Source organism: Pelmatolapia mariae, linkage group LG17 (assembly GCF_036321145.2).
Source record: "Pelmatolapia mariae isolate MD_Pm_ZW linkage group LG17, Pm_UMD_F_2, whole genome shotgun sequence".
NCBI classification, from domain to species: Eukaryota; Metazoa; Chordata; class Actinopteri; order Cichliformes; family Cichlidae; genus Pelmatolapia; species Pelmatolapia mariae.
The window spans coordinates 743,022-768,646 of NC_086242.1; the positions used below are offsets into that span (position 1 = coordinate 743,022).

The 25,625-nt window shown below is 39.4% G+C and overlaps 1 protein-coding gene across 1 annotated transcript in view; it reads left to right on the plus strand.

Moving 5' to 3' along the window:
* Positions 1-21,895: 21,895 nt before the first annotated feature.
* Positions 21,896-25,625, plus strand: part of arhgef39 (Rho guanine nucleotide exchange factor (GEF) 39) — a 52,547-nt gene continuing 48,817 nt past the window's right edge. The window contains exon 1 of the mRNA XM_063460290.1: positions 21,896-22,045. Coding sequence (XP_063316360.1) covers positions 21,896-22,045 — 150 coding nt within the window. The remainder of the gene's footprint in view (positions 22,046-25,625) is intronic.

The window sequence follows — 25,625 nt, forward strand, 5'->3', positions numbered from 1 at the left end:
TGTGTGTGTGTGTGTGTGTGTGTGTGTGTGTGTGTGTGTGTGTGTGTGTGTGTGTGTGTGTGTGTGTGTGTGTGTGTCTAATTTTTTTGTCCCCAGTAGGAAGTATGCATCTTAGCTGTAATGCATATGTTGTGCAGACTGGCTTGAATTGGCCTATTTCATGAACTTTGTAACACAGATAAAGGGAATATGTTACAAATGGTAGCTCTGCAACTGCTACTGATTATTGTGGAGTTCTTTGTAAATTTCTTGATTTTGTGTGTGTGTGTGTGTGTGTGGGTGTGTGTGTGTGTGTGTGTGTGGGTGTGTGTGGGTGTGGGTGACAAGGGAAATTTACAATCACACACTAAAGTACTAAAGGATAAATGAATAATAATACATGAATATTTTTTAAAATATAAATCATAAAGCTAATTTTTGATGCAGTGAGATTGCTTTTGGGTTTTCCCCACATAAGAGCATTTCCTTACATGATATCTTCAGTAAATTATCCACTTTACTCGTCATTACCGCTCTTTCCGTGATCTTTAATGAATAGTAAAGCATGTTACATTACATCTTTTACAGACGGGCATTTTTAAGCAAAGTCACGTCATGTCCTATCATACCAGCTCCAGATCAGAATAAGAATACTTTATTCATCCCTAAGGAAATGATGTTGGTTACAGCTGCTCCAAGACAGTAACTATTTAAATCATACAATATGTTACAGAGTTTACAAATTTAAGAAATAGCACTAATATATACAAATCACTCCATTATACATATCAAGATTATTACAGAGATATTACAGATGGTCATTGATTGGCCACTGCTTTAGTTATATTGAAAGGTCAGTATCAGCAGAGTGATGAATGGCTTCAGCTCTAGGTTAGATGGCCCTGCCGGTGGCTCTTTTGGAAGAGGAGCTGCATACAGAGTCCAATCCCATCTGTCTGCAGCAGAGTCAATGCTGGTGCCACAAACAGTCATCCGTGACATTTGCAGTCGGCTCTGAGACACAAATCATCCTGTGGGGAATTAGGAGTGTTTTGCATGATTTAATCGATCAAGAGAAGAAAACGAAAAATATCCACAAGGTATAATTATGGGTGTCGTGATTTTCTGTTATCGTATCCAGAATTCACTCAAGGGGGAGGGGGGATAAACTTAAAGTCTCTCTGCCCACAATGAAACATGAATGATCACGTAGGGTGGTCCCAGCTCACACCATGCCCTGAGCCAGTGCCATAGGCAAGGCATTCCTCTGCCTGCTTTCTGTACAACATCCCTCTAGCCAAGAGCCTTTGCCTTTTCAAGTGTGTTACACAGAGTGGAAATGTTGAGTATGAGCAGGAAGGAGGATTGCACAAACAGATACATGAATCAAAAGCTTGTCTGCGGTAGGGGAGGGGATACACACACCTAAATTAAGAAAAGCTTGGTATTTCATTTATTGCCTATTTTATACTGAGCATATATCACACGTTAACAATTCAACAAATTCTCCTCTCTGACACATTCGATCCCAACACGTAGGGGTACATTTTCACATTCATTTTTTTTCTAAAGTATCTTTGCTAACATTAGATCTCAACTTTCTTTTAGTGCCTTCAGGGCTTTTAATTCATAATTTAATCATTAATTCCTCCAAGGTGACAGAGGACTTACACCAGTCTGGGCTTTGCTTTGGTAATGTAATTAGCCATTAAACAGACACTGAGACATTTTAAAGGTGACATGATCTATCTATGTCAGACTTCATCACATCCACCCTCAAGGCGTTCAATCAAATGAGGATATGTCCAAGTCAAATTATACAGATTACCAGTGTAATCACGGGCAGTGTGGTGGTGGCAGTGCTGTCAATCAGCAGTCTGTAATAAAGGCTGTCATCAGGTGGTTATATCAGTCTCCAGTTGCTCTTAGAGCACATGAGAACTGAATAAACAGTGCAGCTGTTAATTAAAACTGTGACATTATATCATAAATATGAGAAACCTAGTTGGGATGAAATAAGCATCATGTAATTATCATAACTAGATTTAATTTCATGCTTTGCAGAAAATGAATTGAAAATGGTATGGTGGAAGGTGTGTGTGTGTGTGTGTGTGTGTGTGTGTGTGTGTGTGTGTGTGTGTGTGTGTGTGTGTGTGTGTGTGGTCAGGGCCATTACGGTTTACTGAGCTTGTAGCCATCCTCTACCAGTGCTAACAGACAGGAGCCAAATCCAATTTCACCTCTCAGGTCACACGTCCGTCCACTCAGTCACCCTCTTCATCATCATCCTCACTGCAAATTTATCCAATGTGAATGAGCGGGGATCTCTAGGATGCCCAGGGAGGCACCTGGCAGGCCAGCGTCTCCTGACGATTTGTCACTTTACCTTCAGATGCTCGATTTATTCACCTACACTTCAACGTCAAGGTCTTTGTCTGTGAGTTTAATACACTTTTTAAATGACCACGAGGGTATTTAAATGTGTCAATAATATTTTAGCTGTTTAAAAAAAAAAACTTACCATATTTTGTTTAATTCAGACAAATGATGAGCTTAACCACAAACAGTGAGCAAGAGAAAATGCTAAGATGAAGGCTGATTGCTGATTTGCTTGTGCAGGGGTTAGGCTTCTATGAAGTAGGTTCACAGGTGTGAACAAGCCAAACATCTAAGGAGGCTTTGAAGTACTCCTCAGGGAACCCCAATAATGGCAAGTGGGAGAGGACCACATGAAGAACAGACACGGTGGTCACGCTGAGCCAAGAGGTGAAATTTCCTTCCTGTATTGCAGGAGCGAATGATTCAATTCAATTCAATTTTATTTATATAGCACCAAATCACAACAACAGTCACCTCAAGGCGCTTTATATTGTAAGGTAGACCCTACAATAATACATAGAGAGAAAAACCCAACAGTCATATGACCCCCTATGAGCAAGCACTTTGGCGACAGTGGGAAGGAAAAACTCCCTTTTAACAGGAAGAAACCTCCAGCAGAACCAGGCTCAGGGAGGGGCGGGGCCATCTGCTGTGATTGGTTGGGGAGAGAGAAGGAAGACAGGATAAAGACATGCTGTGGAAGAGAGACAGAGATTAATAACAGGTATGATTCAGTGCAGAGAGGTCTATTAACACATAGTGAGTGAAGAAGAAACACCCAGTGCATCATGGGAATCCCCAGCAGCCTACACCTATTGCAGCATAACTAAGGGAGGATTCAGGGTCACCTGATCCAGCCCTAACTATATGCTTTAGCAAAAAGGAAAGTTTGAAGCCTGATCTTAACCTCCTAGGACCTGCCGTCCACACATGAAGACATCACATTTTGGGTTATTTAAATCAAATCAAATCAAATCACTTTTATTGTCACATCACATGTGCAGATACACTGGTACAGTACATGTGAGTGAAATTCTTGTGTGCGAGCTTCACAAGCAACAGAGTTGTGCAAAATACAATAATGTAAAACAAGCAAAATATAAAAATGGCTAATCTAAAAAGTAATAAATATATGTACAATATGTAAAGGTATATACATTACTGAATGTGTATACTAAATATGTTTTTCTACGTGTGTGTGTTTGAGTGTGTATATAGTATGTATATACATGTTTTACAAATGAAATAAAGTAAACAATAAAATAAGATATATATATTTAGGCCAAAATACTCAATTTTGCTCTACAAGGGCCTGATATCCACTTACGAGGACATTATACTGCCACTGTTCTATCAAAATTTTAAATGAATATCCTCATATGTGGCTCTTATTTTTCTTAGAAACAAAAATTAAGTAAAAAAAAAAAAATCTGGTAATTCTTTGTTTTTACATTCATCAGGTCCCAATCAGCCCAAATATCAAAGAGAAATTAAAAATGCATGCCGTGGGAGAGTTCAGGTCTTAGGAGGTTAAAAGTAGAGATAGTGTCTGTCTCCTGAATCCAAACTGGAAGCTGGTTCCACAGAAGAGGGGCCTGAAAACTGAAGGCTCTGCCTCCCATTCTACTTTTAAATACTCTAGGAACAACAAGTATCCTGATCATTGTGCATGGTCTGAACCTGCAGAGAAACAGACTCAGTTAAAAGTCAGTATTTTCTAGCTTGTCTGTTGTGGCTATGATCACCATATAGTTTGATGACAACAGTGACCAAATCTTTATACGTGTTTAATTCCTCGGGTTTTTTGTTTTGCTGAATGTCTTCCTGCCAAATGTGCTTCATCACATCAAAACTACATTTATAAAAAGGTGGAACACTTCATAATTTGTTATACAGTAAATTGAGACCAAGAAGTATGCTGAGTCATTTTTGGCTTTATTTTCAACAATCCTGAATCAAAAGAAAAGGGTGAATGAGAGCACTCATGTACGTAAGTATATAAGTATACTCACTCTTTACCATGACACTCAAAGTTGTGCTCAAGTGCATCCTGTTTTTGACACATCATTGCCAGATGTTTCTACAGCTTAACTGGAGTCGACCTGTGAGCACAGTAAACTTATCTGTTAGTGGAAGGTTTGAAACCACCAGGACCAGGACCACCAGCCAACTCTGAGAAATCGGGATAGAAGGGCCTTTTCATACTCGACCACCTGTTTGACCCGCTGCCCTGTGGTCGGGGCCTCAAGTGAATCAGGTCCCACACCTCCAGACTCACCAACAGCTTCTTCCTCTAGGCCATTTGGACTATTAGCAAACACTATCCCCCCCACACCCCACCGCTGCCCAACCACCCCACCAATCTGAGCCATGGTCTGAGTAATGGTCAGATGGTCATTCACAGTGGACATACATGGCTTATTTCACTCCTCTTTCAAACTATCTGTCTACTCGGTCCAAAATGTGTCCTTGATCCAACACAGCTGATTTAAATGGCTAAATGACCTCCTCAGCATGTCTTGAAGTTCTCCAGAGGCCTGTTAATGAACTAAACATGTGATTCAGGTGTGTTGACCCAGGGTGAGATCTCAAACCTGCAGGACACCGGCCCTCGAGGCCTGGAGTTGGACACCCCTGTACAGCTGAGTCTTGTTTTCTTTCTCCTCAATGTGCACGGCACAGTCCAGGAATGGCAAACAGTTATCCTTTGTGTCTTCCCTGTTGAACTTGATGTTTCTATCCACTGAGCTGATGTTAGCAGTGAAGGACTTCTTGGGTTTTGACTTGTCATTATGGGGATATTGTGTGTAAAATTTTCAGGTGAAAATTTTTGGATAAGGCTGTGGAAAGGCTCTGAATAAAATGTGGAACAAGTGCTGTGAACACTTTTTGCACTGTATGAATAAGAATTTAATGATGTCAGATCAAATATAATCATTGAGGACAAAGTCTTGTTTTTGTTTGTTTGTTTTCTGTTGAGTTTTTTGTTATTTGCAAAAGTAATGATAAATTTAATTCCCAATGTCCATTAAAATCAATTAAAAACTTGTTAATAGTTAGAATATTTGTAAAAATGACAATTCATGTTTATGTTTTTATTTTCTGTTTTTGCGAGCCTGCAATTTGTTTTTTATTGTGTCATATTAATTTCCCCTGAAGACACATTCTCGGAGGAGCAGAACAGATGGAAATCTAGGAGTGTCCTGGAAAAATTCATCATGAAAAATCCATCCGACACCTGTGTAATTTGCCTAATCATCTTTTCCTAATAAGCTCCCTCTATTAATTATGCACGACTTCTACAATGCAGTCAAGATAAAAGTAAATCTGATGACTTAATACCCTTCAAAATAATTACCCACATCCTCCCCTCTTTCACTCTCTCACAGACACCTCTCTCCTCCCATTATCCCACCACACACCCATCTCTGGGACAGCTTTTGATACCCCAACCCCCACCCTGATTAGACCCCCACCCCCCACACCGCCTCCCACCCCTGCCTTCTCCTTCCTTATTAGACAAAAGGAAATATCACATGTAACGTGTTGTTTGCTTCAGTGTAGAATTCACTACAAAATAAAACTGACTCCAAATCCCAGGATGCTTTAGTCAGCACAAACATTCATCTGCACTTTGGTTTTTTAAATTTGGGATTAAGATGTTCATTTTCCAATTTCTAATGTGGTTTTTGGACTTTTAATTTCTGTTTGTAATTAATAATGTGCAGTTTCATTCTTAGTTTGCTTACTGTGAAGTTGCTTTTTATTCTTTGTATTTATCTCTCTTTTACTGGTGTTGATTGTTTTATAGTAGCTTGGAGGTTGTCCTCCCCCAACCAGATCCTCAGTGAGCCACAGAAACAGGGGAGACATGATTAGACGATCGTTATCAGCTGTGCCAAGCAGCCTCCACTGGCTCTGCCCTGAACCCACTGCACTCAACCTGGGAAGGTTTCTCGGAGCCATTTCTAAACAACAGCAGATTCCAGATCATCAGTTCTGGAAATTATCTTTTAATTTCCAGTTTTGACCCTCAAATGGGAGGAAACTGGTGAGGGTATTCAGGAACAACTCTGCAACCACCAAGCTTCCACCAACCTGGTGGTTGAAACAGCCAGAACATCACAGTCCATTTCTGTTTATCTTTACCAGCAGTTTAAGGGTTTGATGCCGCCTGCTCTGGCACCTGGAAGACAATTGAGCACTGTTGCTGGTTTCTCTAACTTCACGTTTCTCAACACAGATACGTCAGACATGTGAATTTCCCTTTGAGATCAATAAAGTTATTCTTGATTCTTATTGAAGCCATTCCTGGCCCGCTCTTGCCGCGCACCCTGTTTGTTATGTTGATGCAGGCTGCCGCTGTCTTAATTTAACTTCATTAAAATAGCTGCTAAGCAGAGTAAGAAGATGTCTTCAAGTGTCACGATTAAAAATCAAAAATCAATTCAGCAGAACAAAGGAGTTGGCTTTTTAAGTCTAAAAATTCTTCTTTTTGCTAAAACATGAAACCCACTTTACAATGGCAGTGCAACAATGAACTGACAGTTCTGTCAGACATAAAACTGGCTCTAACTTTATTAATCTGTTGTCTTCAGCCTAAAACAATACTGATTTATGAGACCTCATGCAACTCTCTCTAACAGCAGAGGAGGTTTCATGTTACTTTGCACAGCTGCTATAATTCTTCCCAGCACTGGCAAACAATTTCAAATGAAAGGTCAGTGACATCGTCCTTCAAACAGCACTCTGCCACCTCGAGCAACCAAGAAACTAAATCAGCATGCTGTTCATAGATTACACTGTAAAAAAATATTGTAGAATTTACGGTGAATTACTGGCAGCTGTGGTTGCCAGAATTTCACCGTGGAAAATATAGTGATAATGTAGAATATATAACGGTATGCTATGTTGATAAATGTAAAATTCACAGTGAACTTTGGTTTTTGTACAATAATTACATTGAAATAAAAAGTAAAACAGTTAAAATACATTTTTAATAAGCTTGATTACCGTCTTCTGTTGACAAAGCACAGAAGAGCTGTATAATACAAAACATGTATTTTTATTCAAAAGTTCATATTTACAGTAAATTATTGGCAGCTGTTGTAGCCAGAATGTCCTCTAAAAAATTAAGGTCCAACAAATGAGGTAATAAACATGATAGGACTGATTGGCATAAAACTTTTTGTCATAATTTGCTAGAAACATTAATAAAAACCAGTAGAGACAATGATTAAATTAAACAATTACTATTAAATAATCCAAATTAATGACTAAAAAGGCACTGATCTAATTAATATCACACTTAATACAACCAAAAACAAATAAGTACATAATAAACAGTCAAATAAAATTTAAAACACTTGATACTTGCAGTGGTTGGCAAAGTTTCTTTTTGTCCAGACTTGATAGTAGAGGGCTTTCCAAACAGTCTGTGATGGTGTCGGAGGAACTGGATCAGGTTTTGGATTCAATGTGTTTGAGGACTTGCATGTTGTTCTTCAGATGCTCGTGTAGATTAGCCTTCTTTCCTTGCAGTCTGAAAGCAAATACAAAGCACAATAAAGCAAACTGCCCATTTCAAAAGCAAATATACAATCTTACATCTAATAGAGCTGACACAATTAATCGTATAATGATTTACAATTGTGATGCATTGCAATGCGGACATAAAGCATTCTTAGTCCATTCAGAAGAAACGAATCGATTATTAAATATAGTCCCGATCAAAAGTTTAAGACCACTTGAAAAATGACCAAAAAAAATCATCTTTTGGATGGTTGGATCTTAACAAGGTTCCAACAACATGCAACAAGCAGAAATGGGAGGTAGACAACATTTAACTTACATTTAACAAACTTAAACTGGTACAGGCTGTTTTACAGCTGATCAAATGTTTAGGAACACATGCCTTTAAAAGGCCAAATCTGTGCAAAACTGTGGATTCATTGTCATTTTCTGTCAGGTAGTCAGACTGTCAGGATGTTGTGATGGCAAAAGCAAAAAAACTTTCCTTTTTGAACGTGGTCGGCTTGTTGAACTGCATAAGCACGGTCTCTCACAGTGCGCCATCGCTGCTGAGGTGGGACGCAGTTAAGACGGTCATTTCTTAAATAATCCTGGGGGTTATGGAACAAAAACATGAAGTGGACCTAAAAGATCCTCAACCCGAATTAAGGCCATTAGTGGTGCCGACTGCACCCCCATAACCATCAAACGGCATCTGAGACTGAAGGGCTTCAAAAACAAATTTTCTGATGAGAAAAAAATATAACCTTTTTTTTTCTCCTGTAAAAAAATGTAACCTTGATGGTCCTGATGGTTTCCAACGTTACTGTCATGACAAGCAGATCCCACCTGAGATGTTGTCTATGCCCCACAGTGGAGGGGGCGCCATAATGGTCTGGGGTGCTTTTTCCTTCAGTGGAACAATGGAGCTTCAGGAGGTGCAGGGGTGTCAAACGGCTGCTGGTGATGTCCAGATGTTGCTGAGAGCATCCCTCATGACTGAGGGCCCTCATCTGTGTGGTAACGACTGGGTTTTTCAACAGGACAACTCTACAATGCCTGTAGGACAAAGGACTTCTTCCAGGAGAATAACATCACTCTTTTGGACCATCCTGCGTCTTTCCCTGATCTAAATCCAACTGAGAACAACAGTTCCAGACAGCAGACGCCCTTCGTGTGGCCGTCTTCACCATTTGGAGAAATGTTCCCACTCACCTCATGGAAATGCTTGCATGAAGTGATCAACAATAACAGCGGACCAATTCATTACTGAGTTCAACTTTGGAACTTTGATTTCTGTTTTTTGGAGGTGTGGTCCTAAACTTTTGACCAGCTGTGAAACAGCCTGTTTCAGTTTAAGTTTTCTTTTTAATAAACTGCATGCTCAAAAATTGTTTTGCCTCACTCCCATTTCTTCTTGTTGCATGTTGAAGCTCTACTTGGAACCTTGTTAAGATCCAACCATGCAAAATATGATTTTTTGCCATTTTTCAAATGGTCTTAAACTTTTGATCAGGACTGTACAACCTAAAAATAACAGCAATTTGTTTTCTTCAGCCACATACATCACAGTGGACCAAAGAGTGCAGTCTGTGTTCAGACAAGTTTTGAGCAATAAAAAAAGTAGCTTATATATAACCTCCTTTATTTGTTGATGAAAACAAACAAACTGAAATGAAGTTAGCGTGATGCATTGGGATATTGAATTGTATCGTTGACATGAAAATTGCAATTGAATTGAAATGCGAGTAGGGCTGGGTACCAAAACACGATACCTTTTTAGTACTGACTGAAAACATTGAGTAGGTATTGATACAGGCGCAAAATTTCTGTACTTTTGTAATAAAATCTCTGTTATTGAGCCTCACAGGTCCTTCTCTTCTGCTGCTGCGCATCACATGCCAGCAGTGGCTTCGCACATGCGCGATTCATTTGCAGTCTGGATGCAGTGGGGTAAAAATCATCTGTTCCATCTTCCACTCTGTCACCAATTATGAGAGGCAACAGCCTTAAAAAGTTCCAGTTTTGTATTAACTGTGCTGAGAGTTTGTTTGAGGACTGATCTCACACGGCTTTGAAGAGGTATCAGAGTCAGAGTATTTAAACTGTTTAATGCTCCGATTCAGAATGGGTTAGGGTGAACCATTCATTTTTTTTTTTCACAAAAAATTTAAGAAACAGCGCAACATCATATGACAAAATGCCCTAAAAATGTTGTGTCCTAATCAAAATGGCAAACCTGGCTGACAGATGTGAAAATATTTTAAACAGTTGAAAACTGACTCAAACTTTACTCCTTCTATATCTGGTGTACCTTCAGTCTTGAGGTGTTCAACAGGAGAGTTGTACATCTCTATGGTGCATTCTGCTCCACACTGATTTGGATCACCACCCTGAAAAACAGATTGTGTCATTAAACAGTATCTACAGAAATGATGTGCACGACTAAAGCAGAAGCCACCAGTGCAATGTGAGCCCAAATTATCTCCAGCATGCAAAACAAGGTTCCTTTAACTACAGTTTTATCTTTTTATTTCTATAACCTAAAGGATTAACAACTTCAAAGGCATCTTGGTATAGCAGTAGTTTGAAACATAATGGATTTTGGTTAAAAAAAAAAGTAGTACTTTTGACTATCTTACCATCACTAATGTCACACAGTACATCTGATGAAGACTCAGCTGATTGCTCACCTGTTTCACATCTCTGCCACAAATCAGAGTCTAACAAATATTTCAAAGTCTCTCTTAGAGGTACATACGATGCAAACTGATCTGTTCTATTCTCACTTTGTCCTAAAAATATTTTCTTGGGCTCCACATAGTTGAACATGTGTATGAAGGTCTGTATTCTGGAGTATGTTGTCCTCACTGGCCCTTTATGACATGCAGAAAACAGCCTGGATCCCTTGACCGCCTCACAAAGCTCATCAGATAATGTTGTTTCAGTTTTTAGGAGTGTAGTGAGCTTATTCAGTAGTGATGTGCGATACCAGTGATTTCCTCTCCGATCCGATACCAAGTAAAATTCAGGGTGGTATCGGCGATACTGATCCGATACCGATACTTTGTACAAAAACTTCATGTTAAATTGTATTTCAAATTTTAGCTTCAAATTGATTACACAACATCAGACTACTTTTTTTTTACTGTTTAATAATGCAGAATTATTATTTACAAATAAAAAAACCTGAAGTTGTGTGCTATTTGAACACACAATTTAACATGTCATTTAACGTTTATTTTGCCTTGACATTTCAACAAAAACATTTGACAGTAACACTTTCCCTTATTCACAGGTTTTTTGTTTAGGAACAACAGCATATTTACAGTTTTCCCTTTAAGTCTGCTCCGTTTTTTGCTCACAACCTCACAAAGGTCAGATGGCCCAGTTTCACCCGAAAGACAAAACTCCAAAACACAAACTTAACAACGTGGCGTTTGCTGTACAGTGCAGCGAGGAATGCCCAGACCTCTACATTGGAGAGACCAAACAGCCACTTCACAAGCGTATGGCACAAAATATTTTTTTCATTGTAAATAGCTGCGGTATACTTGGTGAGACTGTAGAACATAAAGAAATATACATATTTTTTATTTTTAGTAATTGATTGTATTTACTGTTAAGATATAATGTTTTATCAAACAGTCTGAGCTTGTTAATATTAAAAAAATTTCACCGTAATTTTCACAATAATTCTAACAATGTTTTGACATTTTGTTAAAATTAAAAGTACGGTATGTTTTAGGTAATTAATATACAGTTGTAAATCGTAAATTCAAATGAAAAAAAGCAGGAAAGATTGTCATTCATACAGAGTTATTATGTAAATGGTAGGGTGATTAAGTGTAAATAATGTTACAGAGTTTTCCTGTTGTTTTCAACGACAATGGGCCATATTACAGTACATTAATATATTTTCAACATATTAGCAGTGTAAAAATAAAAGCAAATCACCGTTTTTCAATTTACAGAAATTTAATATACATATTACAATCATTTACTCTTTTTGATTTAATGGTAATTTACCGTTGCCATTTTACAGTTATTTACCGTAATTTTTACGTACATTTCAGCGTTCCTGGAGTCCTGGTTGACAAGCTGATACCAGGGCATCATGCAGTAGGCGAGGACACTCTCTGTGGTGCTGCGGTAAAAAGCTACCAACTGTTTCTTATCAGATAGCTCCTCAGCATCCATAGGAAGTGGAGTTCAGATCAAAATGGCAACAAATCCTATTTTGCATGGTTGGATCTTAACAAGGTTCCAGTAGAGCTTCAATATGCAACAAAAAGAAATGGGAGTGACACAAAGCATTTTTTAGTGTGCAATATATTGAAAACAACTGAAATATATGGAGCGGGTGTGATGCGCTCTTCAGTTTGCAGAGGAAGTAGAGTCGCTGTTGGGTTTTACTGACCAGTGATGCCGTGTTCTTTGACCAGGAGAGATCTTCTGTGCACACCCAGGAACCTGGTGCTGCGTACCCTCCCCACAGCAGCGCCATTGATGGTTTGTGGAGCATGCAGGGTGTGAGCTCTCCTGGTCGGGACAGAGGGCAGCTGCTGTCTGTGTCCGCGCTGCCATCATTTCTTCTCTCACTGAGCGGGTCGTGGTAAAGGGGAAAAATGTAAACAAGAGGAGGAGACGAACACACAGCGAGAGAGAGGGACACAAAGGGAGACAAAGACATCACTGAGACACACAAAGGGCAAGGGAGACTTAAACACAGGGGACATGACAGACTCGCACACTGAAGGCACGACGCTATAACCAACATAGCGAGAAAGACACAGACATGGGAGGAAGCTAAACAGACAAGAACGAGATGGGAAAACATAGAGAACTCAAACAGAACAAATCCAAGCTTAAACCATATAAACTAGAACATCGTGATACAAAAGGGACATGAAACCCAACATGCTGGGTCAAAAGACCCAGAACCATGACACAGTTATAGCCAATTACTTTTGAACAACACTTTGAGGTTTTTTTTTCTTACTCAAAATAAAATGTGCATAAAGTTCCTGTTTCATGTGTTGTTGTAGAACCAATAACACACGTCCACATTTGAACAAACTGGAAAAGATTTGCTAGACAAAGCAATATTAGACTTCTATTCTAAAGAACTGTGTATTTAAAGAGTTCATCACAGCTCATGAGACTTTACTTTAAAGAGTTATCAGACAATTGCATAAAAGCCCCAAACACAGTACATTTTAATAGCTACAATTATGTACTTGTGAGCTGCCCAGAAGTGTCAACACTTGATGCTATGATTACCGTTTGATAAAAACATTGTTAATTACAACCCAGAAGTTAAGTGAAGAGCTGGCACTGAAGCATTAGGACATAAATTAAGCCTTTGCCCCTCTTCAACAAAGGTAGATAATGGGATTCCACGTCAGTAAACACTAAAGAGATTTTTTTCACATCAAGCACCAGCATCCTGTGGAAAAACTGCTATTGGACAGTAATATCCCTCCAGTTCTCCCTTAAGACATCTCTGTCTAACATTGCTCCTATTTTTATTCAATTTATTTACTTTATGTTGTTGTTGTTTGTTTGTGTTTTCTTTTTGTGCCAGCTCATTTGATATCACTTGGTGTTGCAACCTTGTTTCATATAACATCTTCCAGCTAAGGTAGCCTCGCCTCCTGTGCGTTGAATAATTCATGACTTGCAATTCAATACTATTGGATTGGGGAGAAGGGGGACTCAAAAGTTGAATTACAAAACATCACCATCTTTCATCTCATAAAGTTTTTTAAATTTTTTTTTACAAAGTGCAGAGGTCAATTATGAGTCTATAGGCTACAGCAGCTATGAATAACACAAAAAGACTCCAAAACCTTGGGAGAGTTCCTCCACTTGGTAGATTATTGATGCTTTTACTTTTTTCCCCATCCTCAGGTAAAAACCAGCAGAGCCTTTGTCTGTGGTCTCCTGCACGGTTTATGCCTTCATCGCCTCGAGGCAAAAGAAGCCTAATTTGCCCAGGTCTGTTTTGGAGCCAATTATTATAATACCAAATGTACTGAAAACACAATGTAATTTAAAACAATAAAGTGCCTACCAAAATCATGCATTTTAATAATCTCTCCATTAAAGATGCATTTCATCTGTTCAGCAATTTGAAGCGTTTTAGCTCACTATCCTATCTTAAGACTACCACAGTACCTGCAGAACATGAGCAGCCTGCTCCGAGTGCGCAAAGTTGCTGGGAGAAAACCATAAAAACCATGGATTGAATGAAAATGACATGATCAATAAAAGTGGAACAGTTTAAATAGATTTAAGTGTTATATAAAACAAAAAAGTTCAAATGAATCATTTAAATTTTTGTCCAATGATTTATTCTTATATTAGTCTTTCTACAGAGAATAGAATAGAATAGAATAGCTCTTTATTGTCATTGTTACAAAAACAATGAAAGGCAGTTTGGCATCTCTCCATGTGTGTGAATGACACAATAGCAAAAGTATTTACACAATAACACAGATAAATTTACATTTACACAAGAAAGATATGTACAAGTTATACATACACGCAACTATAATAAATCGTTTTCTGACAGTATCCTCTGGTTATAGTTTTACAGTCATAAGAGAGACCACATGAGTTTCATCTGGATCCGGTGTAAGTTTGTGGACCTTGTTGATCAAGTCAGGAGTTTCCTTGCATTTTTCCGAGTCACCTTTCGGTGGCCGATGTGTTGAAGTGAGGACCTAAATGCAGACAAACCAGATGAGAAAGTGGGACCTCAACGAAAAGCGAGATGATTTATTGGCTGATATGAAAATAAGACACAAAGACAGACGGACACTAAAGGAACACTAACATGAACTAAACTGGAAAAACTAGAAACGTTAAACACTAGGGATAAGAAACAAAAAAATCTGAAACATGGAAAAACCTGAATATGACGGGATGAGGAAACACAGAACACAAGGAGTGGGAACACGGCACCAGACCTAACATCACAATATAAACACACACACAGAGGGCAGCTACACGAGGGGAACCTATTAAATACACAGGGAACAGAGAATACAGGAAACCTAAAGTACAAAACTGGACACTATGGAATAAACTAAGATTAACAAAGAGAACCTGAAACATCAATCATAATACGAAATCACAAAGACACAAGGAACACAAAACGAGAGACCCGGGATCCTGACTCAGGCTAAAACAGCCCAGTTCAGACACAGCTTGACTGATAATCATCATGGGTTAGTTCTTCTTTGACAGTTGCAAAACTCTTACTGTAATATTAAACACACACTATACTGTCTTAATATCATTTAATATTTTACTGCATCATGTGAAGTACTTTGCTTTTTCATAAAACGCCGTACAGCCTGCAATGGCTCGAGATTTAATATCCTTTACTTATTGTACATATAACTGTCACTTTGTCTCTATTTTAAATATTGTAAGAACCTACAGTGGCTTGCAAAAGTATCCGGCCCCCTTGAACTTTCCCACATTTTGTTGTTGCTCCCAATATTCTCTTAAACAACCTCTGAGGCCGTCACAGAGCAGCTGTATTTGTACTGACATTAGATTACACACAGGTGCACTCTATTTAGTCATTAGCACTCATCAGGCAATGTCTATGGGCAACTGACTGCACTCAGACCAAAGGGGGCTGAAAAAATTACGCACACCCCACTTTGCAGTTATTTATTTGTAAAAAATGTTTGGAATCATGTATGATTTTCGTTCCACTTCTCACGTGTACACACTTTGTATTGGTCTTTCACGTGGAATTCCAATAACATTGATTCATGTTTGTGGCTGTAATGTGACAAAATGTGGAAAAGTTCAAGGGGGCCGAATACTTTTGCAAGCCACTGTATAGCACTTGTTGTCTTGTTTACAGAGAATAGTGGAAAATGTGATTCAGGCTGTACTTGTGAATATTTCAACATCACATGAAGTGTCCTGTGACACTTGAAGATAACGTGACAGCTGAAGAACATTTCTTTACTACAAACGTATGTCGCAATATCCAGCTGTGTGTGAAAAGTGATGTGATTCTTGTTCGATGGATTTTGTTCTGTTTAAACTGTGAACCCACTATAATAAAAACAGAAACTTCTGTGGTAGATAAAAAAACTATAACTTTTATCTATTACTTAACTACAGGGTGGGCCATTTATATGGATCCACCGTAATAACATGGGAATGGTTGGTGATATTAAAGTCCTCTTTGTGGCACATTAGTATATGTGAGGGGGCAAACTCCTCAAGATGGGTGGTGACCATGGTGACCGTTTAGAAGTCGGCCATCTTGGATACAACTTTTGTTTTTTCAATAGGAAGAGGGCCATGTGACACATCAAACTTATTGGTAATGTCACAAGAAAAACAATGGTGTGCTTGGTTTCAACCTAACTTTATTCTTTCATGAGTTATTTACAAGTTTCTCTTTGTTCACAGCCATTGACATGTCGAAGAGGTTAACACGTGAGGAGCGGATCGAAATTGTGTTGATATCTGGTGAACGCAGTAACCGGGTCATTGCAGCAGATTTCAATGCAAGACACCCTACGAGACCACCCATCTCCCATGCTACAGTTAGCAAACTGCTTGCTAAGTTTCGTGAAACTGGTTCAGTGTTGGATTTGCCAAAATGTGGACGCAAGAAAACTGTCACTAATGAAGAAACATCAGTGGCTGTCCTAGCTTCATTCAGCAAGAGCCCACAGCGTAGCACTCGCCGCATGTCACTGGAGAGTGGCATTAGTTGAACATCCCTTCGGCGGATATTAGCTACTCACAAATGGCACCCTTACAAACTCCAGCTACTGCAGCATCTCAACGAGGATGACCCAGATCGGCGCACAGAATGGGCAAAACAAAAATTGGAACAGGACCCTCAGTTCACGCAGAAGATTTTGTTCAGTGATGAGGCAAACTTTTATGTGAATGGTGAAGTTAACAAACAAAACCACCGCTATTGGTCTGACACTAACCCACATTGGATGGGTCCCTCCAAGACTGTTGGAACAACAAAAGTGATGGTTTGGTGTGGTATATGGGGTACAACGATAGTGGGTCCATTCTTCATCAATGGAAACCTCAAGGCCACTGGATATTTGAAATTGCTACATGATGATGTGTTTCCCTCTTTATGCACTGAAGCTGGCACGTTCCCTGAGTTTTTCCAGCAAGATGGTGCACCACCACATTATGGGTGCCAGGTCCGAGCATTCCTAGATGAACAGTTTCCTGGAAAGTGGATTGGTCGTCGTGGGCCAGTTGAATGGCCCCCAAGGTCTCCCGATCTGACCCCGTTAGACTTTTATCTTTGGGGTCATCTGAAGGCAATTGTCTATGGTGTGAAGATACGAGATGTGCAGCACCTGAAACTTCGGATACTGGATGTCTGTGCTGGCATTTCTCCTGCGGTGTTGCTATCAGTGTGTGAAGAGTGGGAGAAGAGGGTTGCATTGACAATCCAACACAATGGGCAGCACACTGAACACATTTTATAAGTGGTCAGAAACTTGTAAATAACTCATGAAAGAATAAAGTTACGTTGAAACCAAGCACACCATTGTTTTTCTTGTGACATTACCAATAAGTTTGATGTGTCACATGGCCCTCTTCCTATTGAAAAAACAAAAGTTGTATCCAAGATGGCCGACTTCTAAATGGCCAACAAATGCATAAAAATAAGTTTGTTATGAAAACACTGAATAAAAAAATCGCTAAAAAAGATTCATTTCACAGTTCAGTATTAAACATTACATAAACTATATGCAAAAAGTGTGTTTGAATGGCAGAGATGCACAGTGTTGGGAAGGTTACTTTAAAACTGTATTCCACTACAGATTACAGATTACATGCCCCAAAATGTATTTTGTAACGTATTCTGAATACTTTGGATTACTTAATATATTGTCATGTTTTTTACAATTACATGAATGTACTATTGCTGTGTCATTTATCACTGAAGGTTACTGGCCATACCAATACCAACTAGATATTTAAATCTTAATATAAATGAGTAACAGTAGGTGGACATTAGGTAAGGCTGCACTTTTTGCAGCGATCTCGTATAGAAAACTATTCCGCGCGTATATAAAACAGGTCCGCGGCTCCAAACCGTAGTAAAGGGACCTCTGGCTAATACGTCGGGTTCGTGTCGGGCTCGTAGCTGAAAAATAGCTTTACTTTGTTGTCTGGGTCAACTTTGCTAGCGAGAGACAGAGAGAGGCGCTGAAAGGCTGCTCCAACGGAACTTATTTTTTCGGAGGAAAACACGAACACAGTGTACAGTTGAGTCTTAATAGCTTACTTACAACTGGGCTCGTCAGGCACTCTTCTTGGCTGCAGTGGTTATTATTATATTTACATGCTTCCAGCTCCCGTTTTTGCTCCGTGACAACTCGTACTTTTCCTTTTTCTCCCTCCCTCGCTCACAGACACATAACAGGTATGGCAGTCCATTCACCCTGCAGCACGGACTACACTGCCCATCAGGCTACATGCTTTAGGGCGATGCCTGTAGCATTCTGCCTATTGCCTTCATATTAAATCATTTAAAAAAATATTTCTTCACATCATTATGAGATTGAGACACAGACATTAGAGCCTCTTAATGCGTGTTTTGTTTGGGTTTCCACCGGCGTGGAATTACCAAAAATAGAGAGGGCATAGCCTAACACAGTGGTTCCCAAACTTTTTTTGCTGGGCCCCCCTTTGTTTTACAAGAAAAATGTTTGCGCCAAGCAAATACAAGTAATCTGCAATAAATTACAGGTAGTAAGAAAATAAACTACTAACTCTTTTACGCTACGTCCGCACCTACACGGGTATTTTTGAAAACGCAGCTGTTTCGTCCACACGTAAACGGTGTTTCGAATCACCGAAAATGGGGATTTTTTAAAACTCCTTTTTTGCGTTTTCCTGTGGACGAGGAATACAGAGTTCGTCACGCAACGTCAAAGGTATGTGCCTTTTTTCACGTCACGCCATGTGCCACGTTATTGTTTACATGAGATGAATTGCAGAATGGCAGATAGAGACACAATACTGTTAATCTGACTATCTGCAGGTTTTACACGCTTACATACACACACGCAGTTACTGTCCCTCCATTTAGAAAGGCAGAGGCGTCACGGTGTGACTATTTTACGTGTAGTTGTTTTTTCCTGTGTAATAATATTCAACATTGCTTGCAATACATTTTTCAAAAAATGCCTCTCTGTGCAAAATGGGTTTAAAAACATAAACAGCTGTGGGACAATGTTTGTCCGTGACTTGAACCGGGGGAACAAACTGTGGCAGGATCAGCCTGATCTTATTTGTATCCCACTGTAACTTTACTGTATAAAGAGCTAACATCTTCAAGTGTTTGTGAACTAAAAATCAAGAATGTGGGATACTGTTTGTCCGTGATTTGAACAGCCCAGTGCGTGCTCCCGACGCAGGGAAAACCAATTCTGCAGGGAGCCCTACCTCGGCACTTCTGCAGGTGAAACCAAAGGGAAGATATGCTTCACCATATTTTCTAGTCTTTGGCTTAGAATGAAGTTGGTTTGGAAACATATTCAGCAATGCTTCATCTCCTGCTTTGCGTTTCTGTGGCCGCCCTGTGCTAGCAGTGTCCAAGCGTTCTGTATTTTTCCCCCCTTTTCATACCGCGCCCCCCCTGCAATGGCTCTGCGCCCCCCCTAGGGGGCGGGCCCCACACTTTGGGAAGGTCTGGCCTAACATATGAAACAGGAAAAGACGGCCGTGTAATCCATTTATTTTAGCAAAGTAACTGTATTCTGAATACCACCTTTTTAAACGGTAACTGTAACGGAATACAGTTACTCATATTTTGTATTTTAAATACGTAACGGCGGTACATGTATTCCTTTACTCCCCAACACTGGAGATGCAGAAATGTGTGCATGTAGCACAGAGCCATGGCTCAGTGTGTAAATGAGTCTCACAGGCCTGAATGTGCTGCTCACCACAAACAAGCATAAGCAGACATTTTGGACTTTTAACTCTATTTTTATAAGCTTTTCCTACTCTTTTTTTGACCATTCACACTACATAAAGTAATTAGGAATAAACAATGAAATGACAGGAAACGTTCTGTTTCTCTTTCTAACATAAAAAAAAATCTGCTTGTTTGTTTGTTTTTTACAACTACAGTTGAGAAAAAACTGGACAGTCTGGGCAATGATGTATCAGAGCCTTCTGTGTAATTTCAGACATTCATTTCTCACAATTTAAGTCCAAAGAGTCATGCAGACAGATTTCTTTCTTTGTCACAGCAGCTTTTTCTTCATCATGTAGAAAATCATTTAAATATGTAAGTTCTTCTACACAGACAGAAAGGGTTCCACTAAAGGTCACAGTGGGCTGTATGTGTAAAAGGAGTTTGACACTGCTGGTGTAAGCTGATCTTAGCTGCAATGTTCAGGACTAGCACCATCTTATTTAAACCATGTGTTAAACTTGACATATGTTAATATATGTATTTAGTACAGAGTTGACGACCTGTTCTGTTTATTTAAACATCTTTTTTTTATACTGTAAACAGTTGCTTTAACTTTGGAATAGTTAAAATTACTTACTTCCGCTGAGAACGGGGCGCTTCCTGTAGTTCGCTTGTGGAGCAGCCAATCAGCGTGTGGAACAAAGGTCATTGCTCAAACAGACCGGAAAGAGGAAGCAGAATCTCCAAAAGAGCGCCTTGATTGAAAATAGAGACGTTACAGAAAGGTAAGCCTAGTGTCGCTTTACCGTAAAACAAACCATAAAAACAAATTCATCTCTGTAAAGTAATTAACTTCTCATTCAAAGACGTTTTGTTGCGACAATAAATTCGCTGAAAAAAGTTTTGACAAGTTTTTACGTCCTCATAACCGGTAGAAACGGTGTATAACTCGACAGCTGATAGACATCTCGTTCATGAAATGTTCCAGGAATATCTGAAAGACTGAGTGACTCAAATGGAAACAGATGTTGGAGCATTTAGTCTGAACACTGAATGAAACATTTCGACAAATGTCAGTAACATCAAACTCAACAGAACACTTTGTGTTCTGGGATTCATGTAATAACTGAACTACACGAGAAGTATTTACTTGCTTACGTTGAAATGTTACTTCTTTAAGATGTAGTTGAATGGAATCCGCCTTGAGGTGACTGTTGTGATTTGGTGCTGTATAACTAAAATTGAATTGAATTCGGGTGTTTTCAGTCCCATTTTCTACCTGTCTCAGGTAGAAAGTCAAGCATGGATCTAGTTCTGCAGTCTGCTGATTATTCTAAAGAGCTTACTGAACACTAAGCTCTTTAATGATACTGTAATAGATGCTACTGTTGCAAACAGTCAATTTGTGAAATTTCTTCCCTCTGAGATATTCCATGACCAGGCGATGTTGCAAAGTGGAAGCGTTTAGAAACCGCAGCAGCTCAGCTTTGAAATGGTATACCATGTAAGGTTACAGGGCAGGTTACTGACTGCTGAGGCACATGGTGCATAAAAGTCATAAATCCTCTATTGATTCAATAACTGCAGCCTCCCAAACATCCTCTGGGATTATTCTCAACACAGTGGGAGCTTCATGGAATGGGCTTCAATGGCCAAGCACCACCTGTGGGCGTTATATGTTGGCAGCCTAGTAACTTTGTCCATGTAGTGTGTTTTGCTTTCATTTATGGTTCAAGATTGTAACTTGATATTTATCAGACAAAACAACAAAGAATTGTAATAATGTGTCATTCTTGTTTTGCACTTAATTTTAAAGATTTTTTGTCCTCCAAAGCTGAACTCTGCAGATGCGTGTTATGCTTGGAAGTTACCGTTTTCTGAGAGGGCAGAAGCATATGCTCCACCATATCAAACAAATTATTTAAAAAACAAACAAAACTCAATTCATCTGTCCACAAATATTCAGTCATTTAGGAAAGCGTTAGATCTTTTACCTCTAGTGGTCTGCTTCCCTTTACTGTGGTAGATAATTCATTTTGGTTGTGTTTCTGTTCTGTCCTTGTCACAGTGAGGATGAGTTTCTCGCCTCGCCCTTTGGATCCTCTTGGGTGCAGCAGTGTCCAGGAGCAGAGGGACTTGTGGCAAAGAAAATTCTGTCGAATAGCCAAAGAAATGGTGCAAACAGAACAACGCTACTGCCAAAAGCTGGAACTGGTCACCACTGTATGTACTACAGCATATTTGACCTATTCATGGTCTTAAAATCATACGGCATGTATTTCATAATGTAATATGATTTATGTGTCTGAATACTTAAGTGCTAGTACTAATGTCAGGCTTTTGATGCTAAGGTTAGCCACATACTGTTTGACTTTTGTCTTTATTGGATAGTTACAGTGCAGTCAGGGAATGACATGCAGTAAAGGTTTTATAGGCCGAGAATCATCTTGAGGGCTCCTCTGAGGTAATCTTTGCCTATGTGAATTTTGCTTAAACCATTTTCCATTAGCTATCCTGGCTATATTTAGGGTCCGAGCACTAAAAGTGGGGTAGCCCTATTGTGTCTCTATTTACTGTATGATAAATGAAGCTTTATCTGCTTCATTTATTATTTTGGCAAATGCCTAAACATGGTCAAAAACTCATGAAATTCTGCACACACATCAGGTCTGGGGAAAATGTACAGAACTTATTGGTTTCACGTATGTAAATATAATAATAACCACTGCAGCCAAAAAGAGTGCCTGATGAGCCCAGCTGTAAGTAAGCTATTAAGACTCGACTGTACGCTGTGTTCGTGTTTTCCTCCGAAACAATAAGCTCCATTGGAGCAGCCTTTCAACGCCTCTCTCTGTCTCTCGCTAGCAAAGTTGACCCAGACAACAAAGTAAAGCTAGTTTTCAGCTACGAGCCTGACACGAACCCGACGTATTAGCCAGAGGTCCCTTTACTACGGTTCGGAGCCGCGGACCTGTTTTATATACGCGCGGAATAGTTTCTATACGAGATCGCTGCAAAAAGTGCAGCCTTACCTAATGTCCACCTACTGTTACTCATTTATATTAAAATTTAAATATCTAGTTGGTATTGGTATGACGAGTAACCTTCAGTAATAGTAATAAATCACACAGCAATAGTACATTCATGTAGTTGTAAAAAGCATGATAATATATTAAGTAATCCAAAGTATCCAGAATATGTTACTCTCATTGAGTAACGTAACGGAATACGTTACAAAATACATTTTGGGGCATGTAATCTGTAATCTGTAGTGCAATACATTTTAAAAGTAACCTTCCCAACACTGCTAGTGAAGCAATTCCGAATAGGTAACTAGTATCTTCTTCAAGGGTTTTTAGCAGCTGTAGCTTGAGATGGGGATAATGTAAGGTAAAGACCCTACAATAATACATATAGGACTTCCTGATAATAATGAATTACAGTAGTCCAGCCTGGAAGTAATAAATGCATGAACTAGTTTTTCAGTGTCACTCTGAGACAGGATATTTCTAACTTTAGAGATGTTGCACAAATGGAAGAAAGCAGTCTTACATATTTGTTTAATATGTGCATTGAAGGACATGTCCTGGTCAAAAATGACTCCAAGGTTCCTCACAGTGTTACTGGAGGCCAAGGTAATGCCATCCAGAGTAAGAATCTGGTTAGATACCATATTTCTAAGATTTTCAGGGCCGAGTACAATAACCTCAGTTTGATCTGAATTAAGAAGCAGAAAGTTAGCGGCCATCCAGGTCTTTATGTCTTTAAGACATTTCTGCAGTTTAACTAATTGGTGTGTGTTATCTGGCTTCATGGACAGATTTTATTTATACAGCGCCAAATCACAACAAAAGTCACCTCAAGGCGCTTTATATTGTACAGTAGATACAGAGAAAAGCCCAACAATCATATGACCCCCTATGAGCAAGCACTTTGGTGACAGTGGGAAGGAAAAACTCCCTTTTAACAGGAAGAAACCTCCGGCAGAACCAGGCTCAGGGAGGGGCGGGGCCATCTGCTGTGATTGGAGCTGGGTGTCATCAGCATAGGAGTGAAAATGTATGCTATGTCTTCTAATGATGCTGCCTAAGGGAAGCATGTATAATATAAACAGAATTGGTCCTAGCACTGAACCCTGTGGAACTCCATAATTAACCTCAGTGTGTGAAGAGGACTCTCCATTTACATGCACAAACTGGAGTCTATTAGATAGATATGATACAAACCACTGCAGTGCAGTACCTGTAATACCTACAGCGTGCTCTAATCGCTCTAATAGGATATTATGGTCGACAGTATGGAACGCTGCACTGAGGTCTAGCAGGACAAGCACAGAGATGAGTCCACTGTCAGAGGCCATAAGAAGATCATTTGTAACCTTCACTAAAGCTGTTTCTGTGCTGTGATGAGCTCTGAAACCTGACTGAAACTCTTCAAATAAGCCATTCCTCTGCAGATGATCTGTTAGCTGTTTGACAACTACTCTTTCAAGGATGTTTGATATGAAAGGAAGGTTGGAGATTGGCCTATAATTAGCTAAGACAGCTGGGTCTAGAGATGCTTTTTGAGTAAAGGTTTAACTACAGCCAGCTTGAAGGCCTGTGGTACATAGCTGATTATTAGAGATAGGTTGATCATATTTAAGATTGAAGCATTAAACTCGTCTAACACTTTGAAACTGAACCATCTCCCAATAATTGATGTTGTTATTACTAAAGCAGGGCGATATGACCAAAAATATTTATCACGCTATACATATGAAAAATTGCGATAACGATATAACTGACGATATAATTGACATGAGACAAATTACTTTACAACTCCACAACTTTATTAGTGCAAAAAAACCCATCAATGTATTTTCACTTAAACAAGCAGCTGTTTTTTATGTGCATTAAAGTTATATAAAAATTTAACAGTGCAAATGCAAATTCCTTGCTGACAGTTTAACCAAAAGGCATTTCCAGTGGAAACTGGCCGACATATCCTCAGCATAACCATGTATAATATCCACAAAACTTAAAAAGAGGTTATACACACGCAATGCGGTAATATTATGTTGAAGCACAGTACGTATCACTCCGCGAGGCTCCTGCCTACGATAGCCGTAATGCTCCGACAATCCATCAAGCGGTGCGGCTTCGTAGCTTAGCAAAGTCGTACTAAAACATTTGACAGATTTTCGAGCGCCGTGTAGCACATAACATCGTTTCGAGGTCAGTAAACACAACCAGAGTTCATACATAAGGCGCACGGGATTATAAGGGGCGCTGTCGATTTTCAGAAAAATCAAAGGATTGATTTTAAGTGTGCCGTATTTTCCAAAAAACACGGTAATAACGACGGCCCGCTAGCATGCTCTACCAAAAATAGTGCTTTGTTGTGTATCTGACGGACGAAAGCTAAACCAGTTCCACACCACTGAAGTTGCAGCATTTTTACAAACCAGTTCTGGTTCATCCGTTTCATTCAACGATCCACTTTCGCCCTTCAGTTTTCAGGCCCCTCTTCTGTGGAACCAGCTTCCAGTTTGGATTCGGGAGACAGACACTATCTCTACTTTCAAGATTAGGCTTAAAACTTTCCTTTTTGCTAAAGCATATAGTTAGGGCTGGACCAGGTGACCCTGAATCCTCCCTTAGTTATGCTGCAATAGACGTAGGCTGCTGGGGGATTCCCATGATGCATTGAGTTTTTCCTTTCCAGTCACCTTTCTCACTCACTATGTGTTAATAGACCTCTCTGCATTGAATCATATCTGTTATTAATCTCTGTCTCTCTTCCACAGCATGTCTTTATCCTG